At 33.8% G+C, this 21,049-nt stretch overlaps 2 protein-coding genes across 2 annotated transcripts; one reads left to right on the forward strand and one right to left on the reverse strand.

Annotated features, from left to right (window-relative positions):
• Nucleotides 1-656: 656 nt before the first annotated feature.
• LOC142608254 (putative serine/threonine-protein kinase PBL16) lies at nt 657-4,749 on the reverse strand. The gene is made up of 6 exons (XM_075779994.1): nt 4,332-4,749; nt 3,229-3,524; nt 2,974-3,109; nt 2,195-2,331; nt 1,487-1,610; nt 657-1,264 (listed from the first exon to the last, which is right to left on the reverse strand). The coding sequence occupies exons 1-6, from the start codon at nt 4,393-4,395 to the stop codon at nt 876-878; spliced, it is 1,146 nt and encodes a 381-aa protein (XP_075636109.1). The 5' UTR covers nt 4,396-4,749; the 3' UTR covers nt 657-875.
• A 4,846-nt stretch (nt 4,750-9,595) lies between these two features.
• LOC142607213 (subtilisin-like protease SBT3.18) lies at nt 9,596-15,443 on the forward strand. The gene is made up of 10 exons (XM_075778639.1): nt 9,596-9,676; nt 9,788-9,879; nt 9,991-10,088; nt 10,240-10,392; nt 10,854-11,542; nt 12,362-12,429; nt 12,741-12,992; nt 13,173-13,287; nt 13,632-13,845; nt 14,721-15,443. The coding sequence occupies exons 1-10, from the start codon at nt 9,596-9,598 to the stop codon at nt 15,323-15,325; spliced, it is 2,367 nt and encodes a 788-aa protein (XP_075634754.1). The 3' UTR covers nt 15,326-15,443.
• The last annotated feature ends 5,606 nt before the right edge of the window (nt 15,444-21,049 follow it).

The following is a 21,049-nucleotide window of genomic DNA, read 5'->3' on the forward strand; positions in this document are numbered from 1 at the left end:
AACATACTATTTCAATCGTTTTTAGAATTTTTGTGTCTTTAATGATGAAAAAATTTACAATTTTGATTAGTGCTTCTAAAAGTAAGTGTTTTTTTTTTGGGTGAGAATCTTATAAAAGTAAAAGTTGATTATTAAAGACACAAAAATTTAATGTTACGAGACCCACCATATACAAACTTATTTCAAAAGTGGGAAAAAGTTCACTGGTATTAGACTATATTAGCGAGTGTCATGAGAGTGTACTATAGTTTTTATTCTATGCTTAGCACTTAAACTCAAATCCTCACTCACCGTGTAGTGATGTGAGATGAAGTTTGAATGTGGAAAAAGTACCTTATGACTTAAGAGAAGGTCTCATCAGACCTCTCTTTTACAATACTCATAAATCTCACCCACTATGAAAGGATGGTCTTATGAGATATTCTCTCCTCATGAAGATGGGTACGGATCAACACGTACACATCATCCACTAATTTCTTTCATTCACTTAAAAGATAGTGTAGGTGAATTATTAAGGTATCCTTGGCATCTTGTGGAGCTCAACTAGGAATAAAGAAACCAAGGTTGGTAGGAAACTTATGTATGTATATATGAGCTGCGGACTTTAGGACTTAAATTTTAAAAGCCAGCTCAAGAAATCCTGGTGCAAGATGATATAATACAAAGCATATATCTGTTTAGATTAATATTTACTTACTGTTAAAATAATCCAATAGCAAGTAACTGCAACAAACATGTTATAGCCAAAGGAAAAAAATAACCAAGCATAAAATTTTCCTTCCAAATCCACATTAAAAAAAAGCTACCTAATGCAAAAACTCTCCCTCTAAACTGGAGAAGCTTCAATGAGAAAAACAAGGATCAATTTAGTTACTCTACGCATCTTCTTTTCTTTTTAATTCAGCATTTGGAATCTCAATAATTACAGTAGGCATAGTTTTTTCAGTTGAAACCTCAGTAGAAACCTGTAGAGGCTCCAAGGAGTCCACTATATCTCTCATTAGAGGCCTTGCCTTTGGATTCCGGTTTAAGCAATGATAAGCTAGCATGGCAGCCTTGTTAACTCCTTTAATGGGATAATCTCCTTCTAGTCTTGGATCAATGATATTGAGCAATTTTTTCTTCTCTTTAAGCAATGGTAGAGCCCAATCCGTTAGGTTCTGCTCTCGTGCTGGTCGTGACTTGTCTAAAGACTTTCTTCCAGTCAGAAGTTCAAGAAGAACAACACCATAACTATAAACATCACTTCTAGGAGTTAGATGGCCTGCACAGAAGAAAAGATGAATATGCATGTCAATTTGGAATTAACTTAAAAGAGAAACCAAATTCTAAGTCTTAAGAAACCCTCAAATGATGTCTAATGGCCTAGTCCATTTCATATGCTTAGTTGAATAACACAAACTTTCATGTGTTTTCCAGAAACCTCATAATACAGAAGGGTGCTTAACAGATGTGTTAGGAGATTCTAGTCAGAAAGATAACTTACCCGTCATAATATACTCAGGTGCAGCATATCCATATGTTCCCATTATGCGAGTAGAAACATGAGACTTGTCTCCCACTGGTCCATCTTTTGCAAGGCCAAAGTCAGAGAGCTTTGCATTGTAGTCCTGTTTGTAAAACATGTATACAAAAACCATAGTTGCAAATTTAAGCTACTGATTTGACTAGAACTTGACACAATAGCACCTTTATTGCATTAGAATAGATCAGTTAGACTCCAGATTATGCATGAATTTATATGACTATGTAGAGAAATTGTTTTCAGTTCAGGATCCAGGCTGAATTTCCAAGTGCAGACCAATCCATAACTGAGATTGCAGTTGGCATTTGGCAAGTGGATCGTGAAAATACCACCTCATTGCTTATCAATTGACTTTGGAGCACATAATCCATGTTATGCTGACCTCAATTGGTATGTGAAACAATTTTTTTAGGAGTTTGATATTTCCCCATGGTAGTACTTATTTTTTTAATAAATACTGTTCCACATAGTACTTGCCGATGTAATTCTTAATGTTTTACTTATAGACGTATTGAATTTTACCATTACCATCTACACAAGCCTTCATCCAACATAAATGAACACTCTCCTTTTTCTACAACTTTTTTGATATTAAATGAAAAGGAGGAAGACCAAATAAATCACTTGATTTATTTCCAAAGGAGACGAATAGGGATTCTGTATACTAACCAAGTCTAACAGAATATTAGATGTCTTAAAATCACGATAGATGACAGGTTTCTCAGCTTCATGGAGAAAGGCAAGTCCTTTTGCAGCACCAAATGCAATTTTCATTCTAATGGACCAAGGCAAAGGAAGCAACACTCCTGCAGAAAAAGAGTAATTAATTACATTAAATATCATAGAAAACTAAACAATAGGCCTCCCATGCCACCAACAAACCTTTAAAAAAGAAAATTCACTAGATTTAACAATAACAAGTTCAGAAATTATAGACACTGTATAAAAACAACTTCCCAATCAGTTTTTTGCCTCTATCACTAAAGATAAATTGGACTTAAGTCTTCAAAGTTCAATCACCTTAGTGAAAACTAACAATAGGCCCGCCTCACCCAAGTGCAAATCCTGAAACAAGTTAGTTATACTTATATCTAACAAGAAGTTCACAGCTAATAGGTTTTTCTTAAATAACCTGCCACCCTTACTTTTTCCCAAGAGAAATTAGACCTAGGCCTTTAAAATACCTTTCACTAGGGGTATAGTAGCAACTCACTAAATTTAAGCACCTCCTCTCCTTGCAAATAACATCTGATAGAAGGCTGTTAGACATCATTGTACCACCTTCCCAACTGCTTTACACCAATGGTGCATCCTTAACACATATTAAACCAACATCTTAAGATGGGAATCCAGGGTCCTAACCTATCATCATTTATAGCTTCAACTTTAAGAAACATCATTGAAAAGGGTATGGGAAAGGAATGCAAGAAGCAATAGGAAATTCTTACTTGAAAAAAGATTGTTTTCCACACTTCCCCGAGCCATATACTCATACACTAGTACCCGTTGTTGGTCTTCACAGCAATATCCAATCAATTTTACCAAATTTGGATGAGAAAGCTGCCCCAAAAATATGACTTCTGCCTAGAAACCCATAAAGCACTTCATCAACCTAATATAAGTTGCTAAATTTGAAATAAGTGTGCAGGTATATAAGCACCATAAATTTGAAAGAATGGAACAATAAAGAACATAGAGATCACCAGCCATTCTCTGTGGCCTTGATGACTATTGTCACCATCATGGACCTTGACAGCTACAGGAATGGGAGGAAGCCCTTCTCTTAGATCCTCAGAAATAAACCCTTTATAAACACTTCCAAATCCTCCTCCTCCTAACACTTGGTCTTGCCTAAAGTTTCCTGTGATTATCTTTAGTTCATTAAAGGTGAATGCAATTAATGGATTTGTTGCTGAATCACGGCGTAGGTCTTCTACTTCTTCTGGATTTGATGGTAACTTACTATCCTCCTTCCTCTCTCTCACTGATGGGCTTTGTTCTGCAAGATGAGAGAGCATTATACACATCCTCCAGGTGTAAAATTCATTCTATTTAACTTTCATGACAAAGCCTTAAAGAGAGAAAAATATGTATATAAAATTCTCACTACAGTGCAACAGCATAATTGGTGATTTATTCACACGTAAAAAAGTTATCTTTCCGAACTAATTTAATATCCTACGTTCAAAAGTTCTTCAAGATATTCAAAGTTCAGACTTGATATAATATATGGAGATGTAAGAAGCACACTAGGAGAGAATGTTAAAAGAAAAGAAAATTGTGTCTTGATTACAATGCTAAAAGAGTGCAGGAACATTTAAAAGCAGGATTCTAACTAGAATAAAATCTAGCTAAGTTCCCAAGAATTCACCAACTACAGTAACAAGAAAAAGAACCAACGCAAAAGGAAAAGGAGCAAACAGAGCATGAATTGAGTATTGTTAATTATTTTGGCAAACATAACATTCTTGAATATGCAAACCTTAATCCCTGATTTCATGGGATAACATTTTTTTTTTGGAGAATTTTTCATGGGATAACATAGATCAGCCAAGGAAGAAAATTTGTATAAATTTATCACTGATACAAAAGAAAAATCAAACGCACAGAAGTATCGCAAACAGAGGAAAAACAGAGTATGAATACTCAAATCCAAGTTGAACTCTAACATAACTAATTTCATTGAAAAAAAGAGAAAAAACAGAAACCCATCTGTGAAATCGGGTAGAATAAAAAATAATATCACATAAAATCAACCCAAACAGTTCCAAAAAAAAAAAAAAAAAAACTTCATTGAAAAACCAACCTGACTTTGCATTGGATGAGACTCTGTAAACAGAGGGTTCCCACCCACACCAGCAATTCCCCATCACACTAAATCCAGAAACAGACCAAGACCCACTTACTCACCAACCTCCCATTACCAAAGAAAAGATATATTACTCTTTTAGAAAGAAGATTTAGACCCAAATTAAGAGAGAAAAAAACAAAGAAACACTCTGTTTTAAGTGATGGATCATCTGGAAAATGAGAAATGTTGTTGGTAAGAATTGTGTTGTGGGTGCAATTGTTGATGAAAGCAAGAAAGAGTGCAAGAAAATTCTTGATGGCAATGATGTGATGAGTGTTGAGGTGGGTGCTGATTCTTGGTTATGGTGGAAATGGGCCCACAGAGTCAGGGGATGTTGTTTTGATTCAAATTGTGCCTTTGTGTGTTTCTTCTTAGTGCGCATGTAAGTGTAAGCGCATTCTAATCCCCACCAATCTTTTTCCATCACTCACCAACATGATCTCATTCTTTTCCTTCTGTGCCCATCTCTTTTTGTTTTGCCTCACGCATTCACACGAATCACACCAGAGTGTGTAGTTCCCCCAATTGAAGGAAACTTGTTTTTATCTTTTACTATGAAAAATAAAAATTGAGGGAAACTTGCAACTACCTTACCTAACAATTTATTATTTGAATTTATGTATAGTAATACCTTAGTTGATATTTGTGTGTGCATATTACACATTTGGAATAATATAGTGGGTGAATTATTTAATTCTCCCACAATCAATATGTTATAAATTGTATGTTGTAAATCCACTTAGCAAAAGAAACATGCACACACATACACATCGTGATCTTGCCATCATGGCCTTTAATCTGTAAATGTTTATACCATTGATTACGGGTGCATACAAATACAATAGCAGAGAATTCGCTTACTATTGCAGAAAAATCACTCTGGTAGGATCACATTGCAACTGCTATAGAAATTTTGAATTACTGATGTGAGTGACACACATGCATAGCATGTAGCGTGTGATTATTTTATCATACTTTGCTCTTTAGTCTTTAGCCAATATGAGACACAAATTGTGGCCTATTAGTACTGATGGACATTAATTAACTAAGAAGGAACTAGGAAGAAGATAAGCATGAAATAATTCACTGAATCGATTCACTCCACTATTCAAATAGCCTTAATGAACTGTACTTATTTTATATTTTCTAAAATTCATTTCATTTGGCAAGTAATTATATGCTCTCAAGAACGAAAAACAGTTGAACATAAAGTTTGTCTAAAAAAGTAAAATGGCCTACAAACTATAATGGGGAGGAACTTGTCAACTTAGAGTAGTGCTTAATGCTGAGTTGTCAGTGCAGTGTGTGCTGTCCTGTGTACGATGATTATGTGCTAAACAATCATGCTATCATTTTATTGATCCTCATATAAACCTATTCTGAAGCAGAAGTTAAGGCCACCCTTTTAAGCTTGCAACTTTTGACATTTGGTCCTGCACAGTTGTTAGCTAAAGCAAAAGAAAATTAATGAAGCTAAAGAGCTCAAAGTGTTCATTACCTTTATGTCGGTTTTTATCCATATTTAACATCCCTCTTCACCAAATAAATTTGGAAGATAAATAATGAAGGACAAAGAAATGCAGACACAAACACATTCAACTCATTTTTGTAAGAAAGTGCTTAAATGTAAAAAGTCAAGATGTACCTATTTTTTATTGTTGGAAATGGAAAGGATGTGATGTTTTTTGGAACTTTTAAAAACTTTATATCAGCAACTTTTGCAATCAGTGAGAAATGTTTAGCACCTGGAGGGAGCCTAAGAGTCAACATCTTAATGTGTAATCAGTGCTCTTCATTGGTTATTGATTTGTGTTGAAAAGAAAAAATTGGGACACAGAATTTAGTGCCAGGCAATATCATTTTGACTGTATAAAAGCTAAAATTTATTGGATTCCAGATGGTTCTTTTGATCAAAACATGCCTAGTGTAAGGATGATATTAATCTACATGTCGATTACATATATGGCTCATATATAACGACATTTTGACAGAAATGACAAGGCAAATATGGTCAGGGTAATAACCATTATCTAACATGATGTATGAAAAATCACTCAAGTTGTGCTAGCAACTAGATTAGAATAGCTTGCTTATTACTCATCGGCAGGTAAATTAAAGTATACTTATGTCCCATCCATGGTCAGCAGATAATTCAGTAACACTCATGTTTACCATGTTTGTCCTGATTATGTTTTTTTTTTTTTTCCTTTAATTATTCATCTAATGAGAGAAAAATTACTCTTTTTCTCTCTTTCTCTTTATCTACTAGTTGTATGTAACTTAAAATACTAAAGCAGCCTGGAAATTAGTGGACACATTACTTCAATGTCCCACCTTATCTCTGAGCTTGATATTCTCATTCATCTGAAAGTACTTCAGAATCACTTAACAGAGGAAGAATTCTAAGTGAAAGGGAATATGTTAGTGATGACTGGGGGGTCCAGTGGTCTCCCCTCCTTGTCATGTTATCTCTAGAAAGCCTGGAGATGACCACACGGTTTGACATGAGTGGAAAAAAGTTCACTAACCACCACTTTTTTTTTGGGAAATCCTCCTCTCTCTCTCTCTCTCTCTCTCTCTCTCTCTCTCTCTCTCTCTAACACATACACACGCCCACATCCACACTCAATGTCTTGATAATAATGGCTTATATAATGACCATTTATGCAGATAATTGGAGAATTATGTACATATATATTGTTTATCATAATCTAATATAACTGTTATAATGTTAATGTTAACTTAAGTGATAATAAACATGATGTGGTATATTGTGACCATAGATTTCAATTGTAAAGCACTTTTTATCAATAAAGTGCCTATATATAAAATCAATGACTTACATGTTACCTGCATCTAGTAACTACCATTGCTTAATTGAATGCTTCAATGAGACTTTGGTCCCACTTCTGCTAAGAAAACGGCATGCAAATTTGTCCTCAGTAATCATCAAGCTTGATCTGGGACCAAATGGTCATTTATTATAATTTTCCGTGAGTCGTTAGTTGAATTCCTAAAAGCCATGCAACTAAGGGTACTAGACCAGTTTCTGTATGCTATCAGACAACACAAAGGGTGGGATTTCAGAATTCAGAAACCTCATTTGCATGCACAATGCCTTAGATCATAGACCTCTCTAAGAACACACTTCCTGGCAGAAAAGAATTCAAATGATCACAATCCTGTGCCTGTAATCTTTTCAGTGAAAATTCTAATCTATAAGAACCTGCTAGAGGTAAGATGCTTCACAGGTGACCTTCAAAATAACCCTATTCTAGCCATCCTACATAGCAGATGATACTGTTTTCCTCCAGAATCATTTCATTAGTTTTATCTAATAGCCTATTGCAATCTGAATTATATTTATAAAATTCTAAGCTTGCTTAGCAGACACTATTTTATTTGATTCCAGTTAGAAAGTAACAAAATCTTGACAAACAGGGTGATTAGTGGGTTCACCCTATTGTCATGTGTCTTAAGACTTCTTATCCTTATATAAACTTCAAACAACAGATATAAATAACATATATGTTGGTTCTCATATAATCTAACAGTTAATCTTCTCTATCTTGCTAATAGGTACATTTATTAGTATGCCTCTTATCATTTTCTAATGCCATATTCATACATGAAGTGCACACTTGAAATTGTTACAAGTACAAAATGTATCTGAGCAATTTTACTCGATCATGTACTATAGTCCTAGAAGGTGAATTGAATTGGACCAAATAATTCAGCTTTTAAACTGTCCCAACAGAGATAAATCTTTAAGTTGTACTTGAAATTACTGCTTGTCAAAGCAAACTAGATAAATGCTTTCCTTCAATCAAATTATGATGCATGAAAATGCACTATAAGATTTCTATGACTGAAATATAATGCCAGTTGACAAAGCAAGTTCATAAGCATTTATATTGAGAAGGTTCAATGATGTGAAGTTTAACTTGGAAGGGTTAGACGTGTATCGAAAGTCTAAGGCCCTTGATTATAAACTTCTGATTACGCAACACGATTACACTCAATTCACGCAACGTGTTAGGAAAGCTTTAGCTATGCAATGATTCTCCTAATTAAGCCTAATATTGCATTTTTTTAATCAAGTTAGTATGTCTTTGTAGGTTGACAAGTGAGCATCGTATATATAATCCTTGATGTTCGAAAGTTGGTTTTCTTACATAAATGTACTCTTTAGGGCATAATAAATTTGTAGATTATAAGATAAAACTTAATTCATATAGTAATTAACAAGAATAGAGAAGCACTATGTAGCTTGGGGCAACACTAGGAATCCTCTGTTTATTAGATGTGATTATGCTTGTTTGTGAACTATTGTTTCTTATAGATGCAGCCTATAACCAAAATGGATCAATGCTAGCCAGGCTAAAGTATCAATCTTTAGTTAAGAATATTCAATTGCTTAAAGGAACAGTAGAACCTAAAACTAGGGTTGCAGACTTATAAATAACACTGTTGAATATTGTCATACCAATCTTGGTAAAAGCCAAGTTGTACAAAGCAACTTAAATTAGTATTCTCAATTGAGAAAGAACACTTGCACTAGCTCCCAGATTTAAAATTTAACTTCAAGTTTTTTCAATTACAATTTATTTTGATAAATAGAAGTTATTATAAAGATTAAATCATGTAGTGACTGACCCCCTAGGACATTGTTGAATTCATGTGCTCTCTCTCTTTAATTAAGTTTTGCAAGAAATGCCAGATATGAGCTTCAAGCAGCTAATAAGGTAATGCAGTTATCTTAGTCTAATTTTGTTTACGAGGGAAATGAGGATGAAAGGTATAAAAAGTTTTTAATGCAGTTATCTTAGTCAACTAATATTGTTTCCAAGGAAAAGGAGACTGAAAGGTCTTAAGCATGATGGTCACATGCATTTCTCTTTGTAGTATTCATGGCAGCTATGATGCAACTTTATTGAGGTAGTCCTAGGCTGTAATTGTACCTTAGGCACAATACTATACCAGCAAATATACCAGGAAAAAAAAATGGAGAGAGAGTGAGGAAAGGCTGGAGGTGGGTTGTCCTCATCTTTGTCAACTAGCTAGCTTCAAAGAGAAAATATCATCATGGACCCAAGAAGGAATGTCAGTGCTCTTGCAGCTTGGAAGACTTTGAATGCACGCTCTGGCAAATCATAAGTCTGCCCTGACCATAACACTATTTAATGGCAACCAACCATGTGGTTCTTCCATGAGAGACAATGGCTACTTATCTTCAGTGTTTTTGGGGCCTATCTCTCACACTTTCACTTTTTTTTATTCAGTCCACAGCCACACCTCATGTAACTTTATTACCTAAAAGTGCTTCAGCTTCTTTTGTCCCCTTCTCTAATAATGATCTCATGTCATCTTTATTTCTGATTTTTTTTTTTTTTTTTGTTGATTTCTCACAGGTTTATATAGTCTATTTAGGACTCAGCCATATTCATGATCCAACTCTCACTTCAAAACACCACCACCAACTGCTTTCCAATGTATTTGCAAGGTTTTTGTTTATATATTCTAAATCCTATGTTTTAATTTTTTAGAATTTGTCATGATGTACTCAATTATTATCTAATTTCTCACTTCTCTCATTGGATATATTATCCTTTAGTGAAGAAGATGCTAAGCAATCCATACTCTATAGCTACAAGCATAGCTTCTCAGGCTTTTCAGCAAAGCTCAATTCAACACAAGCAACTTCTTTAGCCAGTAATGAGCTAACCTTTCAGTTTTTTCTTCTTAATCTATGTCTTTTAAGATTTTTTGGAAATCATTAATTGTTTTGTTTTAGAGTTGAATAAGAACCTTATGCAAGCTTTAATTATCAAAAAAATATTAACGTGAGAAGAGGAATTTGCAGAGATGGAAGGAGTGATATCAGTGTTTAGGAGCAAGACACTGCAGTTGCACACAACAAGAAGTTGGGACTTTTTAGGCCTTACCTTGGACAGTAAAGTGACTCCATGGCAGCTAGCCTTCGGTGATGATATTGTTGTTGGGGTCTTTGATACAGGTTTTCCAATTAGTAACTCACCTTGTTCTATCTTTGGCCGAAAAGGCCTTAAAGCTAAGCTCATTGCCAATCCAAATAAGTTTCACTGGCAGTTCACTACTTGGGATCTTTCAAATTGCAAATTCTAAATGCGTTTTAGGGCAATACTGCTCACTAAATATAACAGGATTTGGTTAATTTCACATTATCTTTAGATTTTAGTATGACTCAATTAAGTTTTTTATGTTATACAACTATACAAGTTCTACCTCAATTTACAGATGGCATGATGATCAGCCTTCTGGTGACATGGGCAATCATGCTTAACAAAATGATTCCATATATATTTGTCACAAAGTGTCTCAATTCGAGTTTAAATTGTATTAATAATGAAACAATAAGAACAAATAATAAATTTTGATAATTGATTCACAAGTTCTTGATATATAACTTGATGTACATGCTTATTGTTTTGTGATAAGGTATATGGCCTGAATCTGAAAGTTTCCAAGAAGGGCCTTGCATGAGGCCAATTCCGCCAAATTGGAAAGGAGAATGTGTAAAAGGTGAAAGGTTTGACCCTGCAAAAGACTGCAACCGGAAGCTAATTGGTGCCCGTTACTACCTCAAAGGTTTTGAACATGATTATGGACCACTAAGTAAGAGTGGCAACCCAGAATATCGATCACCTCGGGACTTTCTTGGCCATGGTACACATACAGCTTCAACAGCTGTAGGATCCATAGTGAAAAATGCAAGTTTCTTTGGTTTAGGTCAGGGCATTGCCAGGGGTGGAGCACCTAGAGCTAGACTAGCAGTGTACAAAATATGTTGGGGAAAGAAATTTGTAGGCAAGTGCTCTGAAGCAGATATATTGGCAGCCTTTGATGATGCTTTGCATGATGGAGTTCATGTTATCTCAGCTTCATTTGGTGAAAGTCCACCTTTACGTCCTTTTTTTGCATCAAATGCTGCAATAGGTTCATTTCATGCCATGCAACTTGGTATTACTGTAGTATTCTCAGCAGGTAACAATGATAATGATGAGCCTGATCCGTCACTAGTACAAAATGTTCAACCATGGTCCATTTCAGTGGCTGCATCTTCTATTGATCGAATGTTTCCAACCCAGATACTCCTGGATAATACTCTCTCTACCATGGACCTCATGGTAATTAACTTCTGGCTAAGGGAAATCATTTTTTGTTGTTTTCAGAAGCAAATGTGCATATGATATAGGAACATGACATTTTTCAGTAATATATTACAAGATATGAAAAGCACCTTTTTCAGACGGAACTGATTTTCTGATGCATAATTTTCATGCATCGGAATAGGATCCCATTTCACGGTTAATATTTATTTCTTGCATCTAACAATGTCCATGGTGTCACATCATTTAAACGGGATATTTGATACACATTTAAATTTGTAATATTTTATTTGAACCATAAAATGGATCCATTTGAAATTGAGCGGATCCATTTCTGCCTAGTTCTATATATGGTGCAAAAGATCTCACTTGGCTATTACTTTATAAAGCAGGACAGACCGACAGAGGTGCCCTAGAAGACCAGTGTTTTATTTTCCGCTCTAAACTTGAAAGCTAAGTACATTAATGTTACATCATAAAATTTCACTGCATCATTTTCATAGGTTTCTGAAGATTGCATTGGGACCAAATATCCATCAAATTTGATTGGCTTTGGGCATTTCACCTTTTTCTCTAATTCTTAAACCAAGTCACAGTCAATCAATCATGTAGAAATCACATATGTTTCTTTAACATATAATAACCCAATAATTATGAAATGAAAGCATAGACATTGGTGGTGGTCGTTACTTCTTGACTTAATTAGGAGATATGTGATATATATTATGAGCACTGGTGGGTCATGACTCATGACAACAAGCATGCATGCAGTGTCTTAATTCACAGATGCTTAGAATATAAGCCGGAAGTTTAACTAGTAAACTCCTTTTTGTACAGGGAGAAAGCTTTATTACCACTGAGGTTAGGGGAAAATTGGCAGATTCAATCATATATTTTCAAGATGGGTTAGCTCCCTCTCTCTCTCTCTCTCTCTCTCTCTCTCTGATTTGATGTAAACTACCTTAATATTATTGGATACTTCATTCTTATGCGAAAGTCTGAAAGACTAAGTAATAGAGTACAAGGGTCTACCTTATATATAGGTAGACAATATGTGCTGTGCAAATAACCTACACCATGGGCCTAAGTCCATTGGGCTTATATTCTAACACTTTATGTGCATGCATGCATACAGCAGAGCTTCTTGCAAACACACAATGATAAAATCTTTCTTTCATGTCTGACATTGCTATTCTATGTTGCAATACTTTCCCAGGATTTGTGATCGGGACTATTATAATACTACACTAAACAAATCAGCTGCAGGCAAGATAGTCCTATGCTTCTCCACCATTGGATCAGAATTAAGTGGAGAAGCAGTAGCAGCAGTGAAGATGGCCAATGGGTTGGGCTTGATCTTTGCTGCACCTATGACTATGCAGATTCCTTATGTTGAAATCATCCCCACAGTTCTTGTCAACATTGAGCAAGGGACTAAACTTAAAGACTATCTTGCTCAATCTCCTAGGTAACTGAACATGATTGAAAGAAGTTGTTTGGTACTTACTGCACACTCTAGTTGGAAATGATAATAGCCACTATAGCATTTAAAAAACATGTTCAATATTTTGTAAACCTAAATGATTAATGTTATAACAAATAGTGGGAAAGGCTTTTGACATGCATATATTCTGGACCATATATGAAGGTTCCCTGCAGTGCAGATAAAACCAACTAAAACCATAATTGGAAAGACACCAGCACCTACAGTTGCAACCTTTTCTTCTAGAGGACCAAGCTCAATTACACCCGATATCCTCAAGGTATGTTGTGACGATTTAGAAATTTTGGAAAAGTATTCCATTTCCTTGAATAAAACCCCAGCTCTAGTACATCTTCTCAATTTTTTGTTTTGGGGTCTTGATCTTGTCTTCTTGTTTTCAGGATCCAATTTATATTATATTACTATGTTAAAATGAATTAAAGAGGATGCAAATGAATTCTAACTAATGCTATTTGATGTCGCATTTGTGCATGTGCATCCAACTTGAAAATGACAAGTGCATTTGGTCACCAAATGTGAATTTGTACTTTCATCATCAAAGATAATAAGAAATTTTTTTTGTATACATACAATAACTTCATTCTCTTCTTTCTTTGTTAATAGCCGGATGTTAGTGCTCCAGGAGTAAATATACTAGCAGCATGGCCTACTGATACTTCACCAACATTGTCACTAAGCGATAAACGTTCTGTGAAGTGGAATTTTCAGTCAGGAACATCAATGTCATGCCCTCATGTGTCTGGTGTTGTGGCCCTTATCAAATCAGCACATCCAAACTGGTCCCCATCTGCCATTAGATCTGCTCTCATGACAACAGGCAAGAAGAAATTGACTTCAACCATTGAATAGTGTTAGAAAAATGGTTAAAACTTAAAAGATTACTTTATTACTTCTTAGAAAACTTAAATTTTTGAGACAGATAGTAATTTATCAGGATATCATAACAAGTGGTCCCTGCTAGCAAGTTTAATCTTTTGGGAAGAAACAGCTTTTACGTCACATTGCCATGCATGTTATTGTCAGGCTATGGACCATGGCAAAAAGAGCATTGGGCCTAACTAAAATGTGAACTAACTTGTCCTTCTACTTTTCTTTAAATCCGAAAGATAAGGCTACATTGATAGGGTACTCCACTCAACCACATGGAAAGAGGGATCTTAGCTAGGAAAGCCCACATTCTTGGTCAACTATCAATTGGCTTATAGCTAAAAGCCTAAAATCTAACAAAAATGTGTTCCTAGTCAGTGCAAAAGGAGGGGATGCTTCCATGACGAGTACCGAAAGCATGACAATACATGAATGCTTTCAAAATAAGATGGTGACGCAAAAAGGAAGTATGAGTCACCACAAGGCACTTTAGTCCTATGGAAAAAATGGGGGCAAAGAAATGAAGAATACCTTTCTTTTATAAACGTTACAAGAAATTCACCTTATTTGGTAGTATTATCATGGATCTTCTAAACTAAATGATAGGCAAAAGATGCATAATATTGGGTTTAAGTTATAGCCTAGTAGTAGTGACATCCTTTGTGATGCCTGATATTTGTGGTTTGAACCCACCTCCCCCTCTTGCACTATCTATCTATCAAAGAAAAAAAATGCCTAATATGTTCTGCTTTTACATTCTACTTGTAAATGATCTTGACAAACAAGTACACATCTCTTACTTACTTCTTGTGCTCCTCATCACAGCTTACACTAGGGACACAACCTTTGACAGCATTCTAGCTGGTGGATCGATGAAAGTTTCTGATCCCTTTGACATTGGCGCTGGTCACATTGACCCCTTCAAAGCAATGGATCCAGGGCTAGTTTACGACATGAAAACCAGCGATTACATTCTCTTCCTTTGCAATGTGGGTTACACCCAAGAAGACATAGAGAGTATTGTTCTTCCCTCCGCTGGATTGGAAACATGCTGTCCAAAGGTACATAAAACCAACACAAACATAAATTACCCCTCAATCACAGTTTCAAATCTAGAATCAACAATGACAATCAAAAGGACTGTTCGAAACGTGGGACAAAACAGGAATGCCATTTACTTTGCCAACATTGTTAAGCCTAATGGAGTTGAGGTAGTTATATGGCCTAGAATTTTATTCTTCTCATGGTTCAATGAAGAAAACTCTTATTATGTGACTCTCAAACCGCTGAAGAAGTCTCAAGGGAGGTATGATTTTGGAGAGATAGTTTGGTCAGATGGCTTCCATCAAGTAAGGAGTCCATTGGTTGTACTGGTTAACACTACTACTGTTGATTATAGTGATTCCATAACACAAGCTAGCACAATTTAGCTCAATTGTTACTCAAGTGAAGCTTTTGCTATGTAAGTTTGCAAATTTACACATTTGGCTGTTTTGCCATCTATCTTAATAACCGTGACAAAGTCTCATGGCTTCGTCTTCTTGGAAATCTAATGTATATCTTCATAAAAGCTTATTATGCTCTTGTTAATTGTAATACATACACGAACAAGGTATTGGGTATATACGCGTGAGTGGAAGTTCCATATGGATGGAAAATAAAGAACTTCAGATATTACTATAACATAATTGGACCAAAACCATTTGGGATGAAATTGAACCTTTACTTCAATACTTCAATAGTGCATTTAGTAAAAAAGGGATTCCATAAAGTGGATTGTGCTGTTGAAAGCTCCAGCCTTTTGAACTTATTCACCTCAATTAAAATGCTTGGAACTTACTATTTGTGGAATCAACACTTAGAGGCTAGGCTGGGGATAGGGAGAGGGATCAACGAGTTATTGAAAATTGTGTTTCTATAAGAATTTGTTCAAAACTATCTCGAAAAATCTATGAAGATCGAATTAGGTCTCTCAACAGGGGAGTAAAAGTTTTATATTGGACGAAGGAATTGTCATTATAAACTATAAAGGCAACTGCCGCAACTCTAGTAGCTACTGCAATGTCACATTGAAAATGTACCCACTATTGACTATACCATAGATGGTGTACCAATTTTAATTATAAGCCGAACTGGGGATGAAAGATACCTTTCTTCTACAGCCATCTGAGTTATAAACTAGAACAAAATGGTAGATGCCTCTTGTGGTTGAAAATAAATACTCAAATTAATGCAACAACATGCAATGAAATTGTCTCTTTTTTTCTTTTCTTTTTTTCCTTTTTTGTGCAAATTCAATGGGTAATTCAAATAAATTAGCCAAGTACAATAGCTAATATAAATAAAAATTCAGCAACAACCCAAAATTAAAACACCAAATTTTTACATGGAAAACCCTCTAATGAGAAGAGAAAAATTACAGTCTTCCACTGTAGAATAATGGGTTCAAAACAAATGCTAAGGGCTACCAAAAACATCATGAACTCACTATTTTTAGATTACAACAAATATTCATCGCAGAAAGGTGAATTTCAACAATAACAACAACAAAATAATATCACCAACTGGGCTAATCAATCGAAATTTCTATTAACAACAGTCAACGCAAACTCTTTTTTGTCAGGAATAACATACCCAATTTTCATCCAAATCAGAGTTGAAATAATCTTCCAAATTTTGACTTGAAATTGACAGGTTTGGTAGAGAAATTTCAAATTTCTGAAATTTGTTTTTGTCTCTCTCTAAAATTAATATCTTATTAGGATTAGTGTTTTTCACGTAATAACCAAAAAAAAAAAAAGACTGTTACCAAAAAGTTACCGTAACATAGTTTTTTTTATAAAAAAAAAATAAAAAAATTAATATGTGTGGGGTGTCCCTCACATAGGAAGGACCGCCAAACATTTGTTGCACCCAATTTTGAAGCGATAGAACCAATAGTCACGTTACGCACGGAGTTGACTCATTTATTTTATTTAGAGTAACATTCACAATTTATTTTATAATATTTTTACAGTAAAAGGTTAATAGCTAATTAGCTATAGTAAAGTCACTGGTTTAAAATTTGTTTTTAACATTTTTTTATTAAAAAAATTAATTAATTAATTTTTAAAAAAAATTTCTTCTTCTTATAAAAATTGTATTAAAACTTTTTTCAAAACTTTCATTAACAAATATCTTAAGAGCATTCATTAATTAGACAATTTTTACAAATTTTTGCTATGATATCACATTTTCAGGCATCAATAATATCCCATTACATCAACAATTTGTTAAAAGTAGTTGTTGACAATTAAAAATCTCCATAAATCAAGTTAACGAAGAAGAAGAGAGAGATAAGTAGATGAAAGTGAAACTTGTGCTCCATATCCTTATTTTTTTCTATTAACTTAAAACATTTTTCATTCTCAAAAAAAAAAAAAAACTTATAACATTTTTTGTGGTCTGCAAAAAACAAACGCCATAGAGCAAAAAAAATTTCCTACACTTGTAACTTTTCTCTATTTTCTCCCCTCTCTCCTCATAAATGAAGGAAGGAAAACGTCAATGAATGCTTTAAAGATATTGAAAATGGTATCAAAACTTCTAAGAGCACCCGTTAATCGGAAGTAATTAACTATAAATTGTCTTTAACTAATTGTTTGATTTTTTGAAATAAATTTTTTTTTTTTTTGCTCAAACAATTATTTTTTCCTCTAATTTTTGGGTACATTCAAATGGCTCAAAATATAGAAAATATTTTCCAACTTGGGTTTTGTTTCGAGAATGAAAGTTTTTGTTCATATAATTATGTGGAATTGGAAGATATGTTAGTTATTTCCTTGACAGCCAAACAACAACAACAACAAAAAATGATAATAAAAGGATAATGCATTAACTAAGAGATAGTAAGCCTATTAATAGGATTAACCCTCCATATTTACTATTTAGAGTTAAGAAATTCCCTACCACAGACAATGAGTTATTAAATAAAACGTAAGTATATGATTGAGAGGTTCCAAGCTTCGCAAGGCCATCCACACATCAATTAGCATCCAGAAAGATGTGCTCAATCTTCGGGGCAGCCATTTGATTGGGTAATGCAATTAGAGAGAAGAAATTTCAAAGAGTTATTTGCAGTTGAATTGTTTAGGAGGTGCACCACAGATAAGGAATCAAGTTCCCCAATAAAAATGGTGATGCTAAAGGCCTTGGCTAACTTATTTTTAAACTTAAAAAGTCTGCATTGAAACAAGTCAATTTCTTAGAAAATGAATTATTTTTCCAAAATTTAAAAAAAAAAAAAAAAAATTGTTGGTTCCAAATTCATCACAAAGTAAGTTATCTAGATAACTGGATTGGATGACTACATAATTTAACAGTAAAAAACTACTACTTCTTTTACGTTGTCTTTAATATGGGGAAGGAAGTAAAAGCCCTGTTATCTACTTTGACATTCACCTCACTCCTCAGTATAGTGAAGTCCATGTCATCTGCCTCAACCTACAAGTGTGACCAAAACGCAGCTAAATGTTCATGGCAGACTGGTAGTAACCTACCAAATTAGATTTTGTGCACCAAATGTGTGGCACATGTAATTTCTAAGTGTATGTAATTCGTATGCACAAAAATTGTTCTCGTTGTATAAGACATGTGGTGGACTGTAGGGTGACTTGTTTCCTGGTTTGCAGCATAGCCTGCAAAGATAAAAGTCATTTCCTTCTCATTTGAAATGTGTCAAATTATTTCTGTGGTCTATTATGATTTTCCTCCCTTTTACAAAAAGTTATTTACAAAATGACAATATAGTATATAACAATGTCTTGTCAATTATTTTTATTAGCCATTTTTCAAATAGAATTCAATTGAGTATATGTATATCCTTATTTCATTTAACTACTAAATACTAATGAGAAAAAAAAAACTATTCTTAGTAATTTCAAATAATTGTTTGAACAAAGACACCCTAGTGGGAAGACTTTTTTCATAACCCTAAATGGAAAATAGAAAATAAATTCGGAAATTAAGCACGAAAGCGACTGATTAGAGAAAAACAAATGTCATGTAGAAAAAATTTAACCATTAATCAACAATTAGTCAAAAATTGATATGCAGAGAGAAAAAGGAGACGAAAAGAGAAGCTATAATTAGAAGAGTTTGTTATGATTGTGGATTTTATTATAGTATAGGTCCACTCAAGAGGGGATCTCATACGTAACAAAATGTCAAAACCCACCTATTGGTAGCATCCTTTCTTCACCAAAGCGTTTGTAAGCTTGTTCCATTTTCTATGCAACTGCTCAATGATGCATTGGGAAACATGGGCAGTAACTTCCTACGTTCATAGATAAAATCAATCAGCAATTTATTAGTTTAGTGTGAGTTCTTAAATAGATTGATATAAAAGGTATCCAATTCCATGTGAATTATTTGGATTCCAACATTAAGAGCAAGTGTAAGTCCATTTATCAGCCCAAAGTTCATGTCAATATTGACTCATTGAGGGGGTTTAACCAATTTGATATGCACATGCACCTCATTGTGGGAGGGATTACTTAATGAAGGTTCGTGCAATGGAAAATGATGTGACTCCTATGGTTCCATAGGGACAAGATTGCCATTGCAAACACACCATTACAAGGGAATGAGTCAAGGTGAAAGATTACTGGAGATGTATAATGGATTTGAGCCTATTTTGAAAAGAACATAAGACGAGTAATGCTAAGAACACAACTCTTTTCACACCCAACTTATGTATTAGCTTTTGATTGAATTTCAACACTTTCACACAGGTCCACTATATATACTTGAAAAAACTAAAATCCAATCAATAGTTAACAAATAACAAACGTGTAGATTTACGTATAAAAAGGAATGTGTCCCTAACATTACTCATATAAGGAGGAGATAGGGAGATCACGAGAACATTCTGGCAAAGCTACAATGAACATCTCTAAAAAGATGGATTATAGACTTTGAAGATCCCTCAGAAGGGAAACGTGAGGTGTATAAGAGGATTTGACACCTTAGTTAATTAGGTCGTATTTGATGTATTTTTGTTTATTTATTTGTTTGTTACACTATTATTGTCATAGGGATGGCTTATTCACTAATTGTACATGTAAGTGATATGCTCATGTATTCACGAGCTATTATGCTTATTTCTTGAAATAAAAAGAACAAATTAAAATCTTCCCATTGCTAAAAAACAGTCTCGAAAACTTATATCTAAATATTTAGGATTAATTAAAATGGTTTAGCTTTAAATACAATTCTAAAGATTTTAAATTATATTCTTAACTGGTTGGAAACCTATGTAATGCACATGAATGTATAACAAAATGTAATTTTCTCTCTTTTATAACAAATGTATTCGATTTTATATATATTACAAATTGTAGATGTTTCTTAATATTTTCACTAATCCAAACAAAATTTCTTAAGACATTCAAAAATTCTTTAGATTTATTATAGTGGTAGTCCAAAATTTCTATAATATGTCATCCCAAACTACTATTTATTACAAATGGACAGTTTTGACGGAGCATTGTGTTGCACGTAGCATGCTCACTTTTTTTATTTTTTATTTTTATATCAGTAAAGCAACAATATAACATTTATTTATTCATAATCATTTTTATAATGAAAAAATAGAAATGAAAAAGAGGAAGACAAACAATGATCTTTTCATTTTCATTAGTAGCACAATTAAATTTTAAAGGAACACTAAAAATATAAAATGACTTGGAAGCTCTCACAAATAAACAAAACATCTTCTAGCATCCAAGCCACCTCTAAGGGACAAATTTGATATGAATTTAGCAATTTTATTAACTCACTAAAACTAAAAATGCTCTCTACATGCTCACTGTCACTTATAAAGTATGATTTGAGCATGATAAAATGATTGGACTAACACATGTTGGCGAATTCTAATACGTTCGTTAAGGATTCTTAGTATATTCTACAATTTTGATACTAATATAATAATATATTTATTATTGGTGGTGTTGTACAAATCAATGCATTATTCATGTACTATAAATTTTCTCCCCTATAATAATAATAATAATATAAAGTAAGGCAATTGGAAAGAATAGTAGTATTTTGGAATCTTTAAAAAACCCTTTAAAAAAAATTCAAAATTCAAAAATATCATAGATTTCACCATACTA

Source organism: Castanea sativa, chromosome 8 (genome assembly GCF_040712315.1).
Source record: "Castanea sativa cultivar Marrone di Chiusa Pesio chromosome 8, ASM4071231v1".
NCBI lineage: Eukaryota > Viridiplantae > Streptophyta > Magnoliopsida > Fagales > Fagaceae > Castanea > Castanea sativa.